The 26,818-nt window shown below is 36.1% G+C and overlaps 1 protein-coding gene across 1 annotated transcript in view; it reads right to left on the reverse strand.

Annotated features, from left to right (window-relative positions):
• Positions 1-26,818, reverse strand: part of HHAT (hedgehog acyltransferase) — a 122,883-nt gene that overhangs the window by 46,605 nt on the left and 49,460 nt on the right. The window contains exon 9 of the mRNA XM_062571303.1: positions 16,771-16,806. Within this exon, the coding sequence (XP_062427287.1) occupies positions 16,771-16,806 (36 nt within the window). The remainder of the gene's footprint in view (positions 1-16,770; positions 16,807-26,818) is intronic.

Here is a 26,818-nt window from a genome sequence, read left to right on the forward strand (position 1 = left end):
TTTTTTTCCTTGATCTGACATCTCTGAACAGCAAGGCTTTACATTTCAGATAAAATCAATGAAACACAAACAGTGTTTAGGAAAGAGTTAGAATCAGTAAATACCATTTTCACTTAGGTTTAGGCATTTCAGCCAGGCTGGGTCTGTGCATTATGCTAAGGGCATGTAGGTAAATGTGCAGAAACAAGAAAATTAGAAATATTTCTTATGTTCCTAACTGTATGTGGTAAACACCAATTCTAAAGCCCAATCCTGTTTTTCGCTTCCAGTTATGTCAGTTGTAAAAAAGATTATATCATAGAATCATAGAATGGGTAAGGTTGGAAGGGACCTCTGGAGATCATCTAGTCCAACCTCCCTGCTCAGCAGCGTCACCTAGAGCATGTTAGACAGGGTTGCAGCCAGGCAGGCCTTGAAGATCTCCAGAGAAGGAGACTCCACAACCTCTCTGGGCAACCTGTGCCAGTGCTCCGTCACTCTCACAGGGAAGAAATTATGAGGACAAAATCTACAGAAGGATTAATGACGACGTTTTCAAAAACAACTGCTTTGCTAGTACTGCACATGAGCAGACCAATAAAACTAGGCTACTATCCTCCATTCATCCTCCCTTAATATTCCCCTATTATGCATTTCATGCTTCTTTTTCCAAGTCTACTGATTGACAACAAGTATTATCTGTTCCTATCAGGGCTGCACAGCTGTGTCAGTGCTCCTCTGCTTGCAGATTACTACCAGTAATAACTTTTCTGGCCTGAGATTTCTCACAGCTGGCAGAATTTTATAAAAACGCATAGTAGCCAGGTGCTTACATACAAATATTTCATTGATACCTTTCCATTTAGCAACAATAAAAAAAAAGTACAGATGGAATGAAATGAAATTCAAGAATAAATTAATTTTACACAAACTGTTTTATTACATAGAAGGAAATGCAAACATAACAGCTCTCCTTAAAGCTCCCTTTCATTCCTTTGTATAAAAAAAATGCTGATTGATCAGACAGCTTTCCAAAAGTCACACAAGTCTTCAACAATTACAACCGAGATAAACCAGCAAAACAGAGGAAGCCATTTTCATAATGCGATGTACATCTAAGTGGAACCATTCTAATGGAACTTCCTAAACTGATCATGCAGAAACTCATATCCCTTTGATGTTGATCACAAATTAAAAACAAATCAAAATATAGAAGAGAGATGTCCAACAACAAATACTGGCTTAAAACACTTCTATAACATATTTCAGGACTACAAAAGTACATGTCTGTATACCTTATATTTTCTTCAAAATATAATTATTTTCTCCATCTTAACAAAAAATAATTTTACTTTCTATTTGCAGCAGTCTAAGTTCCAGAAACAAGAAATGGAAGTTCGTCCAGGCTACATACATATATTTCCATCTATCAGCTTTAGTCCACTTCAGAAAGAAGTGCAGTTGTATTTTACAGTCTCCGGAGTTCATAATTTCACCACTAGTCTTCTGATGCTCTAGGAATCTGAACTGTGGGACTTCTTGACCGCTGCTTTATTTTTTAATGATCTTTATGACAAAACCAGGACCTGTAACACACATCTCTAGGCAGATTTTTGCACTACTACATCTCAGGTCTGCATCAAGACCTGAAGTCACACATTTCTTGAGAGAGACTAAATCTTTTTTATTTTTTTATAAATCTTACCAAGAAGTCTGTTCATCTCTGCATATAAACATGAGGATCACTTTGAAACAAAGCGCATGCATTTTCAAGGTCTGAAGCTGTATGACATGGGGACACAAACAATCAAGCATAAGATGCTGACCCAACATTATGATAACAGCGTAACTTTGTTTGACAAGAAGGGAAATTCATTTTACCCCAGTGGAAAGAGCCTAAAAGGTTTATTCACATACATGGACAGTTTATTCGCATGTTATTCCACTTTAAAAAAAAATGTTCTCACTGTATGCTGGTATAAACCATCAAGTTGGCAATTCTCTGCATTGCTGATACTTATTTTTAATATCTACAAAGTAAGTAACAGTATCTTTCCTGCAATAATCTTGCCTGTATACTGTCCTTACAAGACTTCTGTTTGCAACATGACAAGAGTCAGCATGCCGTGACCATTCTGTGCTCAGACTCTGAAGGTCTACGGTACTTCAATGAAGCGATAATTACACAGTCAAGATGCATGCTGCCTTCAAGACACTGATCATAATCATAATAAAGATATGTTGGCTTTCTGTGATTATATGTTTTATCAGTTTGATCCTAAAAAGGATTTGTGTAGCTATACCTTTATAGAAGACATGCAACTCCAATACATTTGCTTCCACAGCTGAAACATCTTAATGAAAGCAGTCATTAGTTTTCTAATTTACTTCTGAACTCCTCAGAGACACTATCAGATGAAGCTTAACACTTCTGCCTGAATATTGCTTTCTGAGCCTTTGTTATAAGCCATGCTTAAGGTGAGAGAAATACAAGAAAAATAATTTCAGGCTTTCCCCATTGATTCGTCTGTGCACTTTATGACACTTCATAACAGTTTATTGCACTACTTCCTTTTTGAGTCGGATCAAGTTTTCACCTTTGGTCAAGTCAATGGACGAGAGAAAGAACACTGAAAACAGTAAAGTGAACCACAAAAATAATTTCATGAGGAACTAGGGGCACGCGTGCTACCTGAAGCTAATGTTCTGAAATTAACTTTTGAGCAATATGCCTCTAATCTGCTATTATTGAGAACAAAATTCCCTTTTCTAAGCACTGTCTAAAAAGCAAAGGTTAATGTTTCCATAATATGGATGCTTGTCTCATAATACTGAAGTAACTTTTAACTTGGTAACATAAAGCAAATAAAACCATGTCTATTCTGAGCAATGCTATGAATCACAGTACCACGCCTGAGGAGGAACTGCAGTTTTGTTAGCGCATGCTTAACTTCTCATGCTACACAAAATTCACAGATTGTGCCCAGAAATTCAATTACAGTCAATTCAGTCCCAACTTTTCATTTAGTTACCTCTATGCTAAAATTTTCACTATTAATTACTGATGATCAAAACACAGAAGAAAGAATTTGATACCACATCTGCAGGAGAGTAAAAATAACAGATCAGCTTGTAGCCGTTGATGCCTAGTGCATCAAACACTTTGTCCCTGTTAAGGCTGTTCTTCACGGAAGTGCTATGGTCGTGGCTTCTACGTAATTTCTTTACTTGAAGTCAGGACTTAATCCCTACCTGCCAAAACAAATCCTGTAGGCAACTGGCAACCTCCATAAAAAAGAATATCCTATAGTCAAGTCTACCACAAATAAAAAACTGAGGCAAAATCATGACCAAGAAGTTGCAGAATTGATCATTACAACTTTTGCTCCTTAACCAGTGCTCTTGACCCACACAAAGCTCTGATCACGCAGTTCAAAATATTAACTAATCTTCAGTTCTAAAATCAGGAATCAGAAATAACAGGGAAAATTATGCAAAGATGGGTACCTCAAAGAACTAGAACTGTTCTCCATAAAATCAGGGAACACATTTCCAATAAAAAATGACAGAAATCCTGGCATCTGGCATTCATTCTTGAAATCAGACTGAGTGCAGCAGAACCAATACTGTAGCAAACAAGAGATCGCTGCTCCAGACCACTGGAAGACCACAAAAGTTATTTTCCAACTCAAGCTTAGGGATGACACAAATATTCTTATGGAAGCCTAGGGATGATAAAAACATTCAGATAATAGACATCTCAGTGTATCTAATCACTGAAACTAAATTAATCTAGGAAATAAGATTTGGTTTTATATTACTGAAATCTTATTGTTCATCTACAAACAAATTAAAGACCACCGACCCTCCTTGCTAAGTTTAATTACCTTCTTGCCAGTATGTAGAGAATCATTTTGAAATAATAATCTAGAATTAAAATATGAATCAAAAGTATATCATATTTTAAGGTACTCAGGTGTTTCCTAAAACTTTGATTACATAAAATGTGTATTTTGCATTTATAATTTTTATTTTGTGAGGAATTAGTTGTGAAAGTAAATAATGTAGTCTTCTTAAGGTGCTTCTAGTGCTAAAGACCTATAATCCCTAAACATAAAATGTAATTTCCTTTCATATTCCTTTTTCCAATTCCATAGATGCAGGGTTGACTAGCTTTGAAAAATCAACAATAAACTATATCAAGGAAAATGCAAGCAACGCACTTTTTCAGAAGATTCCTAAGTGATCGCAAGTGCAAGGAGAGCACATCTCCATCTCAGAGTCTGAGAACAAATCTGTGCAGGTAGCCCCCTTCTTGGGGTGTAGTTCATCTTTACAGAGGTAATTCCAATCAAAATCAATAGCATCCAGAAGTTAGCATACACTATTGACTACCATATATAAAGATACCAGTCCTGACTCAAGAAGTTCCTGAATCACAAATCACTAAAGCTATTTTACTGACAATGTTCAAGCTCAGTGTACACACTTCCTTGCTAGATGCCCCACTGCTCATCACTAGCAGAGACAGAATGCTTGGCCAGGGTGAACTCTGCTATGATCCAGAATGGTTGCTCTTCCACTTGTAGTTAACTTCTGCTCTGACCTACCAGGTTCCCCACTCATCTCTAGAATCTGAGGAATCAAAGAGACCTCAGGTGACCTTCTCTTCTTCAAAGTGGAGGTACTGTCTCCAGTTTACGTACCTTCCCCCAGAAGGTACTATAATTTTCTCTAATGATACTTTGATCTTAGACAAGTTAGCACTCACATAATTGAAATAATAATAAAAAGTCTCTTAAACAATTGATAACCCGTTTTCCTTATTCAGCACCTCATAATGAAAGAAAAAAAGTGTCCCAAATTCAAGGATCCCATTCTTTTGAAACACAGAAATGTATTTTTGTCACTTAATCATGACCTGCTGCAAGTGTACCACTTTATTCTTGCAATGCTAATCCAAATAAAGACTATGAATGCAAACTCTCACTTTATACTGAGTATACAAATTTTGGTCCATTGGTGTGTGAATAACCTACAACTTAAAACACAGTTTTTAAGGATTATTTTGTTGCTTCAGTTCAAATCACAGTGAGGGGGAAAAATTCATAAATATCACCAAAAACACTTCTACAGATAGTGCGATAGAAAGATGATAAAGCAGGTTCCCATTGTTACTTCAACTATCTCCATTTTGCTATTTACATAGTTTAAAAAGAACAAGACATTGTCAGTGAGAAGAAATGAAATATTTATCAACAGCTACATTATAGAAAGATTCCACCATATGCCATGTCTGTTTTAACAGATGACTGTCAAATGAAGCTCTGGAAGAAGTACTAACATCTACCAGCTGCTGGTAATATCAAGCACATTTTACAAGACAAATCCTTACTGAACAGACACAGAGTTCCTTCCAGAAGGCATTGATTAAAGTTCATTTACTAAAATTTCATCTGTGATTTATTTCTGCTGGAGAATCTACTTGAGATTTTGCCTTGAGATCAATGGTACAGTTTAAGATATCTCATCACCAATCACTTGGCTGTCAACTAAAACTAACTGACCAAAGTCTGTTCTCAAGCTCCATTCATTTGGACAGCTGCAACTGTAATCATTTATTTCTAGTGCACAAGTAGTTCCTCTCATCTTGAGGTATCTTCCTAAAGGAAAGGTTTATTCTACATAAACAGCACTTTTCAGCAATAGTTTCTTCTAAAGCTGATCATTTTTATTTTGATTTCCTGGTAAGCTTTATTCTAGCTGGACTTACTGTTTGGGAGAGGAATTACTAGCACCTCTGTGATAATGCTAGTACTTGAACAGACTTCAGGTTCATTCTGAGAAGCCCACAAGTCTCATATGAAGTCCCCATAGTTGGAAACTCTGAATATCTTTGGATACAGATTTGGATATAGATTTCATTCAGTTCAGAACAGGAATTCAATTTTAGGTCCTGTTTGCAGAGTCATCAGGCAGCAACTACCCAAGGTAGTTCTAGATGAGCTAAACCCAGCACTGACAGCAGTCCAGCAGTATTGAGCTGGCACAAGATGGTAATTATAAGATTTAGAATTCAGTCTAAATAATATATAGAAACTAATACATATATTCTTCTAACAAGTGTCTGTAGCCAAAAAATATCCCAGGAACTGTTGTGCACCTTAAGGACTATCAGTCTATCTTACAATCCTATAGTCAGCCTTCTGCATTTCACTGTTGCTGTGTGTTTGCAAAAATTTCTATCAGTGAATGAATTTATTAACATTTATTATCAAGAGGGGTTTTTTTCTTTCTTAAAAAGAAAAAAGAGAGATCTACAACGTGTGATTTCTTTTAGACAATCTGTGAATCCTCCAGAGGTGAGATAACTTCTCCCTCATGGCAAGATCAATTCTACTTAGGTTGGTCTTTGAAGATACTTGCTCATGAATTGTTGCTACACTCATCACTTTCAGATGAGAAAAGTTAAATAACTCATGGCCCACTTTGGCTCACTACTTCGATCCCTCCAGAAGAGATCAATTTTTCTGGTGAATTTGAACTTGGCAGAACTCAAACACTACTGAAGGTTCTGTTCTAATGTTAGCTCCTTATCACTGCTCAAAAAATTAAGGTCAGTATTTAAAACTGCTATGCCTCACTAGGAGGTCGTGTATGTCTATATTGAGTATCTCCAGAGAAATAGCCTAACACAGATTAAAAAAACAATTGATTGTACCAGTATGCTAGACACATTTTAAAATAATCTCTAAACTATGACAATTGTCTCCAAAAAGCACTAGCACATGGCAACACCATTATACTTATTATACTAGCTGAGATAATGCTCATTATGTAACAGCAATATAAATCTACGGAAATTCACAAAAATAGTTGAGGAATACTTATTATTTATATATCCTGATTCAATTTACATAAGTCAGGGTGGAATTCTGCTTTATTTCATACTAGCTAAATTTAGAGTAAAATCATGGAACTCAGATGAACAAACTTCACTTTGCTATGCACACAAAGCAGAACACCAGACACTTTCTGAAAAGTTGGGACACTTTTCAAATGTCCAGTTGATGTCATCTTTTAAAAAACTTTGCTGATTTTTGAGTTATGTTGCAGGGAAGCACTAAAATTTCTGAAGGAGAAAGTAAACAAACCATGTGACAGCAGATAAAAAGCATCACTCTTTAGCTTCTATAAACTTCACTCATTCCTCAGCACTGTATGGAGGTACTGCAACTACATCTTGGGATACACTAGGAAGCCTACTGCATTTTTTTTTTTTTTGTTAAACTACCCTATTTCAGACAGTAAGATAAATAGAAGTGTCCAGTTTTTGACCTCTCATTCCTTCAAAAATTAGAGTTCTATCCAATTATTGATTTGTGAACTTCAAAGGGACAGTCTGCGTGACACTGATTCACATAGCTTAATTTACACAGGAGCTAGGGAAGGAGTGTCACTCTTTAAACTGCAAAATGTAAAACAACATTTTATATATATATAAACTAAAATTGATTTTTTTTCTTATCTGCTTAGAAGAGCACTTTTTATTTCAGTTTCCTATTTATGTTAATCTGCTCAAATTAAATGTAATTAGGAGCATATACAAATTGCAAAGAACGAATGACATTTTGGGGATTTTTTTAGCCTAAATTTTTGTCTGTGATAGAATGACTCCAAATGCAATATTTACTTCCTGTCCTGTTTTATCATCTGTTCTTGGTGTTATGTAAAGAGCTTATAAAAAAAAATGTTTCGCTCTTATATAGCATTTTTAATCCATAGATCTCAAGCATTTGACAAAGGATAATCACTATCCTGCTTCAGATCCAAAAAGAAAAAGCACGGAGACCTTCAGGGTGAAATTCTGATCTTGCTGAACTCCCACAGACTGTAATGAAGCTAGGATTTCACTTTACATTACAGTACCACAAATCAGTTAAAACTCTTGGGGTTAGCATTCATACCCTCAGACTGCCAGGTCCCAAAGCTTTCCATTTCACCTTTCTGGTGGCATGTGATTTGCATTCAGTAATTCCATATACCATTTAGGAATCAGTCCAGAGAGAATATGGTTTTCAATATAGTACCTTATTGAGCTTAATATTCATTAAAATGCCTCCTGCCCCACATCGGCAGCACTTGTAAACAGTTTATTCTACCTTCTCTTAAGTATCTTGCTTGTAGCTCTAAAAATACTGAAGTTGCCATCAGTGCTGCAGATAACTGCAGTGAAGTCCTCTACCCAGAGTTTACTACTGAAATCAATACTACTGCAGACAAATATAAACACATCAAGGTCTTAAGACTCCACTCAGGTGTCTCAAAATATTTGTACCTTCACATTGAAACCCTCAAACCACGAGAACTGTGGTTAACTAGACATGTGTTATCAAGCGTCCTGCCTTTGTCCTTTCTTTCTGCCCTTTAGATTTGTTTCTCATGCCTACTCTTTGCACTTTGTCCTAATGCAGATCTTCAGCTACAGACTTAACTCTACAAACTCACTTGGTAAATTGACAGACTCTAGAATGAAGACCTCAAACTAGATATATACTTATGCATAAGCGCTTATAGGATCAGGGAAGGCAGATTACCATCTACCCTATAGGTTACTGAAGTATTGATCTTAGTGAAACTGTTGCATGCTACTGCAGTACCAAAAATAGCATATATTTTGGATAGAGATAACACACTGATAATGCACTATCCAGCTGCGATGATCTGAGAGTATTTTGTAACTTATGAATTCAGATTAAAGTCAATGGGTTGGTGTTCAGACATTCTGTATCTCAAATAGTTTCAGTAACACATCTCTGCAAGGCCACAGATTTAGGTGATTTGTAAAATTTAATAATTTTACAAATCACCTAAATTACCATTAAACAAACAAATCACCTAATTAGATGACTGTGTAATTATGGAACCAGGCAAGGCCAAAGCCAGTTGACCTCAAGCACAAATATTTGAAGAAGAGCCATGATCTTCGGGAAAGGATTCAGAATACTTATATCCACAAAAATGCTCCAAGTCATAAGGTAGCTAAGGAAGAGAAATACATGCAGGTTTTACTCTTTTGCTGCCCAATGAGACAAAGGAAATCATTCTATATTTTGCTGTTTTAATCCACACGTGTTATTTTGAGCAGCTGCTCCTGGTACCTCTTACCATATCCAAACTACCTACCATCTGAATTGGTACTTTCAGGAAGAAGAGCCAGAAATTACTATATTATCTCCTCTGCTTTTAAGTTTATCTCCTCAGATGCAGACTTCTTAGGACTATTCTGAAAAACTGCTGCCACTCCCTACAACATTCACCATACAGAGAAAGATGACAAACAGATCACAGCTTAAATACGAAAATTTTTACCTGTTCCCAAGCTTAGCTGAGTATAGATGAGGTAGGAGCACAGAAAGACAAATTGCAGCTCTTTAGATATTGCCAGACAGTTCTTCAGGCCTACAGTTAGGTAGAATACATTAGAGCAGCCTCTAGGTTGCTCTAGTTTACGACAGATCAGGTCAAAATTAACCCCATGCTAATGAATTGCAATTCATCTCCATACCCACAGGAGTTAAGAAAATAGTCCTATATGCTAATATACAGCATAAGCGTTTACAAAATGTTAGGGCAAGGCCACCCTCTCGTGGCAACAATGTTGCATAGCAGGTGAACCAAGAGGAATGCTTGGGCAGCAGGGCTGCCTCTTGAAGGCACGATGCTCCCAGATGCTGGGAATAGAAAAGAATGTTCTTTTCATCTTGTTTTTCTCATATTTTTTCCAGCTTTGGTCTATGTTTTAACACTGAAATTGATATAGAACAAATTTCAGTTTCACAGCTGAAATGTAACTATGTCTCTCTGTATGCCAGAGTTCAAATATGGGTCACAACATGAGGAAGAAAAAAGTAATGCATATGAAAAATTAAAATTAACTGATCAAAAAACCCAGGATTAAGTAGAAATTTGTTAGGACATTTAGATTTCAGTTAAAAAAAACTTTATACATATGCTTAGCTTTAACTGCAAGTCTTTAGTGGAACTGGAAGAACATATTCTTTTTATATGAAAAGATAACTTTTCATATAAATAACATTTCTTACATATTAAGTTTTGTGACTTTGAGATGCAGGTGTGAATGAATCACACGTAAATTACAGGCAAATTCTGCAGTTTATAACCAAAGTCAGGAGACAACAATGCATCTGTGACATAATTCCATGAACTTCACCAAGAATAAATTCAGAATCTCAGGTAGTTCAAGACTGCTGGGTACATACTTTCTTCTATTATATTGAAATACACTTTTTGATCTATTTCCATTAAACTATTCAGTAAAACTACTAAAAAGTGTCCTGAACTGAATCTCAAAATATTTCATGTTCCATCAACTCTGTATTTCCTGCTTGTAGAGAGTAACTCAAACACCCTGCAACAAAAATAACAAACTGTTTTAATTCACAGTTGCAACACATAAACATGATGAGATCTGTACCTTGTTAATCCCGACTTCTCCACTCCAACAGTTTAAGTTAAATGTCACATTTACATAACATTTACATAAAGATTCAGTTTTGTTTATAGAAAACAAGTCTTCTTTTTGCAACATGCTTGATACTAATTCATTATGTAACAACAGATTGTTTTCTCTATTAAAAAAAAAGATTTAATACTGAGAAGGCATTTCAGAGATTGCAGTTACTCTGAAGCAATTTGATATTATTCTTCATTATTGCCTGACTGAGATTTTATAACCACCTTGGTTTTTTGGACATACTTATGCCTGTTACACACAGTAAAAGAACATTCAAAGAGCCTCCCACTACAGTCCACAAGATTTGAGCTGTAGACTCTTACGAGTAGCAAGACTGAGTCTTCCTGTTGGGACCTTTTTAGAAGCTTCCAAGCATTACCCAGTTTTGTTATGCCACTTGAATGTTATCAGTGATTTCAACAGGAACTGAATTTGAGCAGTGCTGACACTTCCAAAGTTGCCAATGTCAGCATACCTCTCAAAACTTTCCCACTACTAACAAAAACAGCTCTCAGAACTCTGCAGCATGGCTGGATGCAACTACAACATTTTATAAAAGAGCTACAGGTTACAGCTCCTCCATATAGAGGTCTACAGATAAACAGATTGCTACAGTCTTCTGTATTTTAGAGCTGTAAAATCATTTCCACTGAAACGCTAAAGGCCTATATTTAATTTAAACAAGAAAGAAGAATTCCTAAGCTAATACCTATACTTTATACTTAAAACTACATACAAATTAGACACAAAGCCATTCAATCACATCACTGACTTGCTACGGTTGCTTCCATTAGTTACAAGACTATATTGTTGATAGCACTGCAAGAACTTTATTTGAAATTTTGTGACTAAATAAGTTAGCCCTGCAGAGAGCCAAAATGTGCTAACAAATCTATCTCCAATACATCATACTTGCATCATAAGATTTACAAAAGACTGTAAGAATCATTTTTTGTTGTTCTTACCTCCCTGGCTATGGAGGTAAAGTAGTATTTCCCATGCACTTCAATTTTGTCACTATTGTTATTGTGGGGCTTCTTTGTCCAGAGGATGGTTTTGCAAAATAACCTGGAAATGTGTTAATCTGCCCTCCTTTAGAAGCTGAATAGAAGTGATCCAAGTGGGTCAAGTCTGGGGAACAGTTGCTACAGCCTCATGCTCTATTAGTCCCTGCTTAAGGACTTGGAACCAGAGACAGAAAGTACTCAGAAGAGAGCACAGCAGTAAGATGTCTGAGCAATTGCGTGTATCTTACACACACATATACATACTGTAAAGCCCAAATTTCACAGGCAACAGTGATCTTATCTGCATGTGACAAACATAAGACATCAGATCCTTTCCTAGGAAGTACATTAGCAGATGCAAATGGAATACTGCAGTATGCTACTCACATATTTGGCAGTTTATGCAGTGTTACATCATGCAGAACCCTGTACATTAGGTTAGCGCTGCTTTGGTGGCTAGGGTTATTAGCCATAAACAGTTTCTCTTCATCCAGCCACAGTGTTGCTTAATCAATACAGTATGTTTGTGCCAGTGCTGGTACAAGTGAGAAGAACAAACCTGGGACAAAGTTGTAATGGGGCTGTAGTGGGTAACACCAAAAAACATACTGTTCACTAGGTGGGTGTCATGTAGATGCATTAGCTACGTACACTGTATCAAATGCACCTGTTCCAACCAGCCATCCTGGACTCCCAGGCAAGGTGGTACACAAAGACATTGTGCAAAAGTGCTTAGAATTAACCTCATTTGGAACAGACTGGTCAAATCTAGACAACAAAGAAATTGTCCTTAAGACACAACATTGTGATCCTGAGAATACTGCTGTGTTTGTTTTTCTCAGCTCAAAGTGTTTGAAGAAATGCGATTGCAGTGCTGTGGCCTGTAATTATGGTATAAGATTAAGGCTATGTGATAACATTATGGCCTGAGAAGACAGAAGTGAAGTCTTGAGGGTGCAAAGCCACTTAGGCAATACTAGTGGACTGTATAGGGCACAGGAAGACAAAGTTGGTGCAATCTTTTACATACCACTTAATGGAAAGGGTCAGTGGAGTGAACAATCTCCAGAACCACACTCAGATTTTGTTCTCAAGGAAACTAGTTTGCTCCAGAAGACAGTTTGGAAATATATTGTCACTTATGCAGTAGAAGGATGATTAGGTGACCAGGATACAAAGTGGACTGAAGTGAAGTTTTGACAGAGTAGACATACTGAAAGTGATGAGAAAAAGGATGTATCCCTGTGGGACTTTACAGCTAGTGACTTCAAAAACAGAAGCAGTTATCTAAATTCGTCCATCAATCCTGTTGCAAGAAAGGTGGAATTTTTAATGTTGTGCTGTCTAGCCCAGCTAGAATGTCAGTAATATTTTACAGGCAGCCACGCTCAGAGAAACAGAAAGGCTGTGTGGCATCAGCTCTGTTATTTTCAAAGCAAGGTCATCTTTTAGGCTGTTTTCACATCGCACACCATCAGGTAATCTGCATCTGCGTTGAGGCACAGAATCACCACAGATTTTGCCTAGGAATGGCATTAGAGAAAGCACATAACATAGTGGAAGAGAATGTTTGCACCAGATGTTGACTTTCCAGGACCTGGGCACAGTAGAGAGAGAGGAGAAGTTTAGGTGCTTGATTTTTTCACAGATGTAGAAAATGGTGAAAGCAAGAACTGCCTTTTTTTTTTTTTTTTTTTTTCTTAACTGCTCTCACTAAACAGCAGGATCGTGGATTACTGAAGCTTAGAATAACTTAAACATTGTTGAGGACTTCAGTGAGCGACTACATTTCCCATAGGGGTTACAGTTAGATAGTGACTTCTCAGCATCTCAGTAAAGAATTCCAATGCCCTTTGGAAGGTAATATCTGCATTTTAAGAAGAGTTTAACCTCACAAGAATTCAATCTTAGCGGCACCGTTCTGAACAGAGTAACTAGAAAAAAATGATTTTTTAATTTATTGAACAAAGCACTTACCAGTCTAGCAGATCATTCACTATCATTACTATTCTGTTAGTCTTTTGGGTAGCATAGAAATATGCGGGGTCATGGTATTCCACAGGAAATGAGAACAGCAGATGAACTAGCTGATGAACAATCTCTTCTCTGCTATCTTCTGTTTTTCAGCAGAGATCCCCAAATTTAGAAATGTAATGTCTCTTTCTCCATGGGACCATTCTGCCCTTACATACAGGAGTTCTGGTTCTAACCAAAATCAATAGAGGTGGCAACACATTTATTGAATTTTGACCCTAGAAGACAAACGATGCCTTGTTTCATCTGAGAAAACTGGGAAATAGGATGGTTTTGAAGTCTTCCATCTGGAGAACCTCTGCATCAGGAAATAACCTAAACTTAAATAACTTGAAGCTCTAAGCGAGTTAAAGTTATTATGAAGCACGGGGTGAGCACTGAGTGTTAGTAACAGATGAACATCTTTGGATGATGTTGTGGGTTCATGGTCCTGCAGCTCTTTGCAAAGCCGCATCTGTACCGGAATGAGTATAACTCGCACTTTTTCAAAGGCACAGCAGCGCTGAAGGGGTGAAGATTTTTCAAAAAGATCGTGTTTCCAGGGACTGTCATTCTTCTCCACATCCCTGGTCAGCATTGCCCTACAGAAAGCATTGCTTGGCATTAAGAGAATAAATATTCTCATCTGTTCAAGAACTTATTTCATCCAGTGCCCTATTCTCAGCACTGGATGAAAGAAATGCTTGGAGAAAATGGCTTCAGCAAGCAAACAGCACGAGGCAGCCCCTCCGTTGCTCTATCTTTCACAGTAAACTGTTACCTTAAATGCTATTTTTACGCATTTTGAACTCCAACACTGCACACACCACTCCGTTCTGAGAATGTCTAAATTTAGAAAACACATTTTTTCTGTAGTGACAATGTTATTATCTGTTTGTATAGTACTTGTTTGATTTGTATAGCTCTGCTTAATAATTTTGCTGATCCAAAAGGAGAAGCAACAATTACTTTTTATATGCCACAATGAAAATAGTTGTGACCTTCAAGTATGGTAGTACATATTTAAGGGGTACTATGAGAATATAGTTTTCATCATGAAATCACCAATTTCTCTCACATGAATTTCCAAGCTCCCTGTTTGATCAAAGAGTACGATGGTGCTAACAAATATTCAAGGCCCAGACCTTGAAACAATTACACTCAATAGCACTTCAATTTCACAAATAGCAGTTCCTGGATGCTAACATATTTCAGCATGCAAGTAATGCGGTTAGAAATCTAGCTGTACAATCCAGGTCAGACCAAACCTATAAACAATACTCAGTTAATTTTCTTTTTAATATAATATTCACTCTTCCATAATATCAAATACAAAGAAGATAGGACCTTTAAACCTTTCTGAGCTTCTTAAATACATATTCAGAAGCATAGTTCAAGCCACAGCTATACCCATAGGAATGAGTATGTTTTATACATATTTTTTGCTAGGAATACAGAAGAATCTGTGTAGCTCTAAATCTGTGTCACACTGTGTCATGCTTCACTCAAGCAAGCCATCTATTGTGTATGCCATGCTAAGTACAGTTCTAGTCCTCTCAATTAGCATTTCAGCAACTGATTTAGCACAGTGCGTGCTTTAAGCTGAGACTATTTTTATCTTTGTTGGCCCCATATTTGAAAATGTCACAGTTTGCTCCTTGCTCCACTGTACTTAACTGATGGAATACTTGCACTTATAACAACATAGTATCTCAAACATTTCAAATCTCACGATTCATAGATTTTTACCCTAGCTGCAACTGTTTATTTTTAAGTTATCATTTGTATTTCACATCTAGAAGCCCAAATAGTGAAGGGATCCTTTTGTAACTGGTTCTATATGAACACACAAGAGAAGATCTAAAAGCTCTCAGAGGCAGAGACTGTCTAAATGGACAAAACAAAGAAAGGCAAGAATTTTCTAAGGGTCACATGACAGATCAATGGCAGAGATGCAAATCAAGTTTTCTGCTAATCCTTCCTCCATCTACTAAACAATAGTTTATTTTCAGTTAAAGAAAGCTAAACAAAACTCATTGATAAAGCAGAAAAATATATGCTCTTTAACAGAACAGTTGCAAAGAAAGTGTCTAGTGGTTCTTCAGGTTACTGACAGGAGTAGGTGACAGACTAAGAATGAAGTATTATTAAAGGTGTCTCTAAGGTTAAAGCAACATGCTATTGCACAGGAGCCACAATGAGCTTTGAAATGATGACATATTAATGAAAAAAAAAAAGAGAACACTCAACTCATTCAAATTCAGTGGCTGTTTGCATATGACTACTACAGTCTTCACATGATGTAAAATACTGCAGTATACAATACTTGATTACATTCTTCATATGAGTTAACCACATCTTCCTGTGACAGGTGCATAACCAGTGGATCAAATTTGGTGTATCAACAGTTACTATGATTTTGTTCTTGGTTAATAAAATATTTATATTTCCAGGAGATTTTGTTGTACACAATATTCCCTTTACAGCAGTAGCATATTTTTAAACAAATTCTTACATAATGAATAAAAATCCTTTATCTACTAGTTTAAATATAGATGTGATTACTTTTGTAGACTTGATACTTTAATTCAAATACCTTCATGAGTCTCAAAACTATTTCTACATACCAAAATGGCATATCTGTTAATAATATTGATACAATACTGGCTTCAGTGAAGAGAGCTGTCTGTCATATACACATTCATATTATATTAAAAAATAAAAACATGTAAAACCACCTTCATGTTGCAAAGTCTACTGCTGAACTGTTATGAAATGTCAGGACAAGGGTTGCCTGTGCAACTTTAATTGAGATCCCATTTTCCTTGTATTAAAGAGTTTGTGCGATCTCACAGAGTATTTTTGCATTTCATTTCAATCACAAAAGTATGGTGTTCAGTAAGAAACTACCCAATGTCTTTCCTCTCCAGGTATGCTCTTGACATAATACAAAAATACATTTCCTCAAAAATGACTCAAATACTTCTGCTGAAATTTCCCAAGTGAAATTTTCCCTGAATGACTCCAGAAGTGGTTCCTTAAGAGTTCATAATGGGGCAGATACCTAGCTCAAATAGTTAAAGTTCCTAAAAGCAATATACAAATGGAAAAGGAAAGGGGATCTTGCCATAGAAAGTATCAAGCAGTATTTAGTACATATGAAATTATCATCTCCACTAGTACCAACAGAAATATTTTTCAAGATTGAATTGCAATTTAAAATAATCAGCTTACCTGACCAGAAAGCGATGTAGTCCAACATCAAAACATCTGTAAGAAAAGATTCAGACTTAAATATTTAAAAATACTGCCATCTTGAGTATTATACAAAGACACCATTTCAAAATAATCAATAACATATATGCTAATTATGAATTACTAGCATTCATAAAACAGAAGCAAGAAAACATATAGTGTACAATTCCCTTTAATTTATACAATGACATACATGAATTTAAGATGATATCATATGGAAGGATTTAGATTCACTAAAATGAAACCTCAGAACTTCCTTATCTGAATGTTTCTTCAATAAAGCAATAACATTCAGAGTAAACTCATATTTACACTTTCAGTAAGTTATACTATATATTGTTACTTGAAAGAATTATCTTAACCAACCCCATGACCAGTGGGTCTGTATGCTTCCCATCTTATACATGCAGGCAGATCCATTATACTATTCTTTCTCTTTACTTGTTCCATACTGTACTAAAATACAAGGGATTCCTTTGATTATTCTATATCATGCAAAGAATAAAACAGAGCCCTTATGTCTCCCTTTTTCAGATACACATAACATACTAAAAAGCAGGTCTTGCAAGTGCTTTCTTCTCAGATCTGGTAAGAGAAATAACCAAAGACTTTTGACAGCAGGTACAAGTTAGATCACAATAAGGGACAAGAACTGTGCTTGAAAACTTCAAGACTCTAACATACATTGACACTTTAATGCCAATGGTTCTTCCCATTTTCTGCATTTCCTCCATAGCTCAGCCAGTTCAAGAATCAAACTCATGAACTAGGTATTAGCAAATCCTTAACACTACAGGAAGACTAAGCATTCGCTGATTCCCCAACCTACCCAATATCTAAATGTGGGGGCTTTCTGCATGGTGAGAGGAAGCGTTTAGAGACTACCAGTATAATCCCAGATTAACTGTGCGCATAATGGCACAAGAGGAAAATGTAAATGTCTTATTTCCAGTGCTGAACTTACTCAGAACCAGGCTTACTCACTGTACACAATCTGAAAACATTTTAACAAATACTAAGCTCTTGAGCAGCCTTTTTCAAAAAGACTAATTGGACTTTGAGTACACGATTTTATTTTAATAGTACTGCTCACAGTGCCCTACTTCCTACATGAAACAGCAAGAGAAATCATCAGATATTGTTATTAATGACATCCTGGTAACAACAGATACATAATGAGCTGTAGAAATTCTAGAAGTTAATCGGAAAAGAATTTCTACTGAGTCATTGGTGTGGAGAAGTGGGAAGCAAGATTCTCTTTCCATCATAAGGCAAGTTTTAAAAAAGATTCTGCCAAGGATATGAACATGGCCATCATTAAATCTAATTTTTTTATATTCTTTTCCTAGAAGTATTCCCCATTTTATATTAGTGTGTAACTATACTATGTGAAGCATACCCTATTGTTATTCTGTACTCCTCCTGCTTGGATATAGACTGTAATTTGGCTTCCACTCTTCACTGAAACACTTCTAGTGTTATACAGGAAAAGCCTTCTGTTTCAGTTTTGTCCCCAGTCCAGATTTATCATGCTGAAAACCTTTGTATCTAGGACCAAACACTTTTGTTTGTGCTAGGATGGGAGGAGGGGAAATGTATAGCTCCAGAGAAGAGCTGTATGTTAAACAGTTATATTGGACTTTTAAGACAAACGTATCTTTTCAACTAATACTGACTACCTGGCATGGCAATTACCAAGTCTACTAGCATCTTTTTTTTTCCCCTGTAACTGTATCTCATGAAGAGACATAACAACTGAGTTTGTTGTTAATCTGTGGATAAAGGTGTGGACCATAAAAATATCATGGCTTCTGACATCTAATTGAAAGCTGATGGACTGGGCAGAGAATGAGCATGGACATTGCATGGTCCTGCCCACTTGCGATGTTCAAAACAGCACTGAAGTACATTGTGGTGGCTAAAGCCACAGAGAGAGAAGCAGTTTATTAAAACAAATTAAAAGGGAGGAAAAAAGATCAGAACTTCACTTCATATAAATCATACAGTAGATGTACCCACGCCACTATTCCTCAGTTTGATCTTGTACTGATATATTTCAGTTGACTACCTAAGATTCTGAATTGTCAACAGGGCAAAGTAGTAGTAAATAGAAGAAATAACTTCATTATAATCAACAGAATTGTGAGAACATACAATAACGTCAAAGCATGGGCCTAGATCTTAATTCAAGAAAATTGGGTAGTTTTAAAAACAATACTGAACAATCTCCATTTGGGAATGGGAGAACTAGAGGTAGTACATAAAGGTACAGATACTGGGTCCACCCTCTTCTAAGCACCTAGAATAAGGACAAAGACCATCAAGATACACAGACTGAAAAGCTGGGATTCCAGGAGGCCGATTCTAACAAACACTACCACAGACACTTTGAACTGTTCTGCTTATTGCATGTTTAATGTACATTCTGCATTTGAGTCTACAAGAAAGTGAATGAAAATACAATGAAACAGATTTGTTCATTCTTAGAGGTAAATAAGTTAAAAAGAGGGACCATGTAGTTTGTAAGTTGGGGGAAAGATAGCACATTTATAAGTCTAAAAAGAAAACTGGTAATCACACTGCATTTGTATTAGTAATTGCATAAATATCCTTTCAACATAGGAATCTACCTATCAGGCATTGCAGGGTGTCCCCCTGCAACAAACATGGATAGAATTAAACCTGCCATATTATGTAGATACACGATTGTCTACATCTTATAAAATGCACTCATATTTACTTGAAACTGCAACAGAATTTATAATCAACCTCACACAGCTTGTTCAATGCTGAGCTCTACTGCAAAACACTGCATTTGTTTGGTAGCCCTTGCCGTCTTAGGGTACCTCAGCTACGAGAAGCAATTCTATGAACACTTTTTGAAATCCTATAAACACGCAAATGATTTTCTGCGAGAAAAATTTCAATTAAAACCTGTTCAGACATCAGCAATGCAATATATTATTTTGAATTTTAGAGTTATACTGGGTAAGATCTAATTTATGAAAATAACAAGTCTTTTCGAACAGGAGAAAATCTTGACTAGGCATTGGAACAATAAAGGGGAGATGTCTGCAGTAAATAACGTGACTATGTAATGAATTCAATTTGATAGCTACTTTCTTTATAAAAATATCTCTAATTCTGTTCATCTGAATGGTGGAAATTCTGAATCACAGTTTTGTTCTGTAGGCAACTTCAGTGCACTTGTTAAGACTAAAAGTTCTACCTACTAATACATTTCAACAGAAGAGTACACATATAATCCTTAATAATCTAATTAATCTTCTCCCAGTATGTTGACTAGAATTCAGTGTGACCAGCATCAAAACCAACAAGGCTTTTTTCCAAAATATAATCTTTGAAATCTGTCTGCAAGCATACATCTCTATCCTTAAGATAGAGATGATTCACAAAACTGCAGTTTCTGATTTGAAAGCTAAAGACATAATGCAACAAGCTGCCTCCAAATTTACATTCAGCACAAAGTTTAGAAAAAAAAGCCCCATTATGTAGACAAGATATGAAAAAGCAGAAATGTGTTGGTATGAACCTCAGTCAGTGGCAATAGCACATTCACTGAAAATGCAATGGTGATGATTCCCAGGGAAAAAGTACAAAGACATTTTTTGTTCCATGGATGCAAAAGGCACATATACATATCTGAAAACCAAACGAGCAAAACAGAGATGAGTTTGTTTATGGTCATGCTTTCCACAAAGTTATGCCTTCCTTTAGCTGAAGTTTAAACTCAGGGTCCTTAGGGTCCTTAACAGCGGGGTTTGGTGACATCTTAACATACTATGAATTCAGTGAAATTATGTCTGCTTACATTAGTTGAGGATCCTACCCCATATTTATCTAAATTAAAATTAATACTTATTAGCTGCATTAGGGACCACGTATTGAGATTCCATTGTGCTGGCCAGAGGACCCCATCTCACTCACTACAAGACTTGACTCAGAGCTGATTCCCAATGATTTACAGCATTGGGTAACACTCAAAGAAATTTCAGTACCAAGCAAATGTCAGGATCATATGAATCAATCTAAAGGTAACCTCATTACTGATACCATTTCTTTACTAGTCTAATTGCAGTTATTTGAGTTATTTGAGATTTTATTTTGTATACATATATATACACATACACACATATACATGTATGTATATGTATACATGTGTATATACACATATACATACACATACATTTAAACACCTGCTGAAAAGAAACAATTACAACCTTGCTTTTCATCAGTCTCCCCTTAAGACTGATGGATTTATGTTATTCCTGGAAGAAATCACAACAAGGAATGCATCACGGAGCATAATCTGAGAAGCGTTTGGCTAACCACGCACTTCAGCAAAGCAGCAGATTTAAGCAGATGGAACGTCATCATTATGTAAATGCATAGACATGCATAGACTGAAGACAGCACACTTAAAAATAAAGAAGTGAGAGCTAATTATCATCTCATTTAGCCCAAGATAAAATGAAGAGTTACTGTCCTGAAATCAGATGTAGTACAAAAAAAAAAACACAAAAAAAACAAAAAAACAAACAAACAAAAAAAAAACACATTCTCTAAAGAGCAAGAAATATTTTTTTCACTACAAACTAAACACCCTAACCATGTCACTTACGTGCAGTCTGGGGCGGGGGTGTGGGGGGCCTGGAGTACCTTGTGATCTCTCTTGTTGCTTATCCGTCTGTACCTCCACAGGGAATGGGAAAATGGGCAAATATTCTTATTCTAGCATGTGAAAAAATTTGATTTTTTGCATACGTATGATAGCATAAATGAAAGACATGGCCAGTCTTAAAACTAGCTCTTACTCAAATCCATTCAACTCTTACTCTCTGTTACCAGATACAGTGTACTATGAGTGAAGTATAGATTTAGAAAAAATTAGAAAACATCACATCACTTCTTCTGTGTTGGGAATATAATAGGCAAGATACCAAGACTGGCATATATTCAAAACTTTTACTGAACTCAAAATAACTGCAGAAGTTAGCCATATACATGGAAAATAAAGATACGTATGACAAGGACAGGACAGAAGGAGAGCTACATCAAGGGCTAGGATCAGGTATATTCTGCATGTTTTTGATCAGGTGAAAAATCCTTCATTCTTACAATACCAGTACTTCATAATTCTGAACATACTGAACTAGAATCACCCATGTTCTCAAAAATGTAAGTATTTCTATTTAAGGTTATTTTTAAGATTATTTTTTATAATCTTAAATTATAAAATTTGAGAATTGAGATCATTTGTTTATTTGTGCCAGCTCTCTCACAGACTTGTAAACCATTTCTGCTGCAACTAATACACAATTTGACAACAAATTGTGCAGCATACAGACAAGAGTAAGGCATCATTCTAACTTTGTGTCCTACTTCCAAAACAAAGGATCTGGAAGTACTCAAAGGTGGGCAGTTTGCCACTTATTATGGTTCCAAAACTCTCTCTACCCTTCTGGTCATTCATTGTCTCTTAAAATTAGTTGTTGCAGTGTTTCCAGCCATGGATATCAAACCCTTCCTACTACAAATGTGGCTAAAGTTCGTGTCAGAAAGTCTAACTTAATCATTTATCCTCAGAGGTACCTGGTACCTCAGATTTACTGAAGAACAGCATTGGCAAAACCAGTACTTCCATTAGCTATCTTTGCAAATAACCCTGGCAGTTTTGTGGGTAAGTTGCTAAGAGCCTCTGTGCACCAGAACACTTTGTGCTGGAGACTGAAGAGTTACTGGGTGACAGCTGCTCTCACTGACACAATGCTCTTAAGTTGCTTCACTGTCCCTCTTTCTCAAGGAATGCCTTAAAGCAGTGATTTCCAAAAGGCTATATAAACAATAGACAATTTCCTTGATAGATGCCCCATGATTTAACAGTTCTAAACTACTTTGCCTGCCTCTTCTATATTTGCTAATCTTTCTTCCAATTTTACCTGTGGCAACCTCCTTAATTGGCAATCCTCAAATGACAGAACGGTTGAGGTTGAAAGGCATCTCTGGAGATTATCTAGTCCAACCCCTCTGCTTAAGCAGGGAATAATGAAGGCTTCCAAATTATGAATAAATACAAATGTGCTACATAATTCTGCAGCATGCTTTAGAGTCTTGTCTGAATAATAAGATGACTATAAGGAAAGTGGATATAAAACCTGGGTTTATTAAGGTCGATTGTTTAATGTGTTGATTAATGAACTGTAAAACATTGCTCAAGTAACCACCAGAGGGGTTATGCTGACTAGGTGGAATAAATATTTTCTAAGTAATGAGTAGTACCAACTCCATCATCATTATTAAATAAAGACCTGGGAAATCCATCCATATTTTTAAAAGACACTATTGCGCATGGATTCAGACTTGGTTTCAAGTAAACTTGCAGAAAACAACACCTTCATAGCAAAACTTGTCTGCTCAATGAGAAACACCACACTTATTTACAAGTGAATGCCATCCACCATGGCAGCATACACTACTCTGAAAGCAGATGCTCAACTTAAGATCATGAAAATTAAATTGTCTTAGAAAATACATTACAGTTGAATTACAGTCATGTTATGGTGAACTGTGGCTGCATATGTACTTTAAGATTTTGTCCACTTACATAGTTACGGAATCAGGAACAAATATGCATATGCAGTTTTTAGGCATCCTCTCAAGATAAATAACAACAAACTATCTTTTCCTACTCAGAAACAAAACATCTCAATCCTTACTATCTAACATACAACAAAAAAAAGTCTGTCTCAGCCAGCTGAGAAAATACATGATAAATGGAATTCAACATTCTTTTAAACATCAAGATCTAAGAGCATGCTTGAGCCTAGATCTCAAGCTTCAAGGGACTGTTTTTTGTTTGTGAGCGTTGAGTTTAAGCTTAAACCATCTACAATGCAGCAAACTAGTAGTGGCAGTTTTCTTTTTTCTTTTGTCTCAATGAAATAAATGTAACTAAAAGGGGGAAAAAGATATTTGAAAGAAAAAACATGAATACCATCAAATGCTTTTGTATCATGTGTTTGACAGGCAATTTTTTGTTATAGTAATAATAAGCTGGACTTTTATATAAAGACACTTTAACCATATTCTCTGATACTTGCTTTAGAACATACTGGAATTTTAACACTTTGTTTTCAGATAAAACACTTCAAATTCCTGTTCCCTTGAGGGAATGATTCAGCAACATTGAGTTGCTTTTTGGTTTCCTACACTATTAGAACAACCAAGACTGTCACTGTGTTCCATACATTCCGGATGTCTCCATCCGGAGCTCCTGCTCTGTGCTCTACACTTCTTTGGACACCAATGCAGGAGATATTTAAGCACAAGGAAGCCTTACTTCACAGAACAGTACTAATAAAAACTGGTAGATAGTCCTGATGATTTCAAGACTGAACAGGGTAAACTCTAAACTTTCCACTTGCAGCAAAGTATTTCCTGCATGGAGTTGCCAGGAGAAGATACAGTTTCTGTATCTATGAAAATGGTGGCAATCCACAGTGAAATGCTGACCCAGCTCAAATCAGTGGCAAAACCTTCATTGATTTCAGCTTGAACATAATTGCCCAGCATGACTCTGGGCATCCTGTACACTGCACGATCAAACTCAGAGGTCTGGCATTTTGTAACAGACATTTATCTCCAAGTAGACAATATTAATATCACCATCCCAAATTTTCATTTCTGGAATTTCAGCTATTAGCTCAGAGCTCAGGTTGAAGACCTGTGTAACAAAAATTATCTACAATAAAATGGCCACAGTTAGGAAGTTCCTTTGTGGACTGCATAAAAGGCTTCATAAACTGCAAGTGGCCTCCAGCCTGCAAATTAGATCCCTGATCTAATTTGTTTTGTTTCATTTCAACAAAAACACTCAACTGATCAGCTGTACCATACCAGAAAGCCTAAGGAAAGTTTTAATGAATTTAAATAGATCTCTTTTAGCAACCTCCAGGCCAGAGAGACAAGTACAACTTTGAACAGGCATCAGTCATTGCTAGTGCTAAAGTAAGATTATACAGACGCCTGGCAGCATAGGAGACTCAAGCCTACAAGTTAGTTCTGGTTTCACACGTGCCTCATATTGGATCTTGGTGATATACTTCAGCAGATACCTTCTTAAAAACAGCAAATCTCAGCTGTATTCTGTTAATCTCTCTTAGAACCATTCAGAAGAAATATTGCTTTAATTTTATATCTTCCCTGGCTCTTCAAAAAGCTCTGGTATTTCATGGAGAGCGCATGAAACCTAATGCCCATAATGTTTGTGACAAACTCCCATAGGGGAAGTTTTCCTTTGGTTTTCCTTTAGTAAGGCTCTTACAATGCAGTGTGTTTGTCCTTTTACTATGAGAGATCCCTATCCTTATTGCAAATGGAACAATAAAATTTATTAATAGCTATTACTCATTTTCTATAGTAGTTGTGAAGAGGCAAAGCACTGTTTGCCAAATGTAAGACACTGGAGCAAAAGTAATAATAGTCTGTATTAATGCAGAGCTAATGTCAAATACCATAAAAAATGGACTTCATGGGTGATAAGTGGTAGGTGGTCTTTGAAATTTCCTCATATAGGAAAGGGCTTGGCTTGTTCATTAAAAAAGCTCAGCAATTTCAAATGACAGTAACAAAGCAGTCGCTGCACAAATAAATTCGAGCAATTATGCAATTTAGAACAAAGAAGGATTAGGGGGCTTCATCATTGCCTTGTTTTACGTTCTGAAGGGAAAAATAGATTTTTCTCTACTCAAGAGATTTAAGGAGCTTTTTAAAGGTTTAATATAACCAGCAAATTGAGCTGTACAGTAGGTAAGAACTGTAGCATGCACCAATTTAGCTGATGTCAAAAGCAGTTAACTCTGCCGTTTGTATCAGTGACAGAATTACTAACAAGTCCAGAACAAAAATGTCTTTCATATATTCAGATGACAAGCTAGCTGAAAATAACACATCATAAAGCAATGCTTGGTTTTAACATAATAACAGCTAATGAAAAATACAGCTAATGAAAATTAGAAAAATCTTATTTTTCTACTTAGAAACAAGTTATTCCACTATTAAAAAATTCTGCAAATAAAACATCCAACTTCTAGATTAGCATCTTATGTATTTTGATATTGACAAGCAGGCCTAACGCTTAAAGGTTATGTTTATATCACACTACACTTGCATGCTTACAATTCAGCAAGTGAGCATCAGAGTTAGACAAATCTTAATACGAGAACAGGCAAAGAATATTAACCAGTATTCACATGAAGAATTACATAAAGCTAATGGGACTCGTAATTCAAGAAAATTGCCCCATAGAAAACTGACTGCTACTAGAATTTGACCATCTTGATAAACAGGAAAAGTAAATGTTAAAGTATAAATTTAAACAACAAAATATTTTATATGAATGCATGATATGAATAGCATATTATAAGAGAACTCATATCTGGTAATTTTTTGGTATCTAAATCTTTATAACTAAAATACTCTCATGTAGCAACCTAAAAAGATCTGACAGATTTAATAAAAAGTATATTTGCTACAGTAAGTTAATCACAACTGATTTTTTCCAATCTATTGATAGGTTCTACCATTTTTGTTTCCTACCTCACACAAAGAAAGGTGTGGACAAATATGATTTCCTAGAGCAATCTAGATTTTTCCTTCCCTGCACAAGCAGCCTTTTTCTGCAAGACAGAAGCAAGACAGTTAAAAAAAAAATCACCAGTTGAATTACTTAAATAGTAATTCACGACCTATTCACCACCATTCAGCCACATTTTATTTATTTGCATTAACTATTTGGAAGTTTTACTAACCTAGTTGAGTAAATATTCTCTACCAATCTTCTTAAGTAACAGTCAGTTAGATACAGCTATGTCACTACTGAACCACTTGCAGCAATAACTAGGCTGATCCCTTGAGAGACCACTTCTTAGGCCCTACCTCTTGCAAGGGTAACTAGGTACCAAGCCTCATCCTTATTAAAGATTGTCTTAAGCATTTGCTTAAGATT

Source organism: Rhea pennata, chromosome 3, assembly GCF_028389875.1.
Source record: "Rhea pennata isolate bPtePen1 chromosome 3, bPtePen1.pri, whole genome shotgun sequence".
NCBI lineage: Eukaryota > Metazoa > Chordata > Aves > Rheiformes > Rheidae > Rhea > Rhea pennata.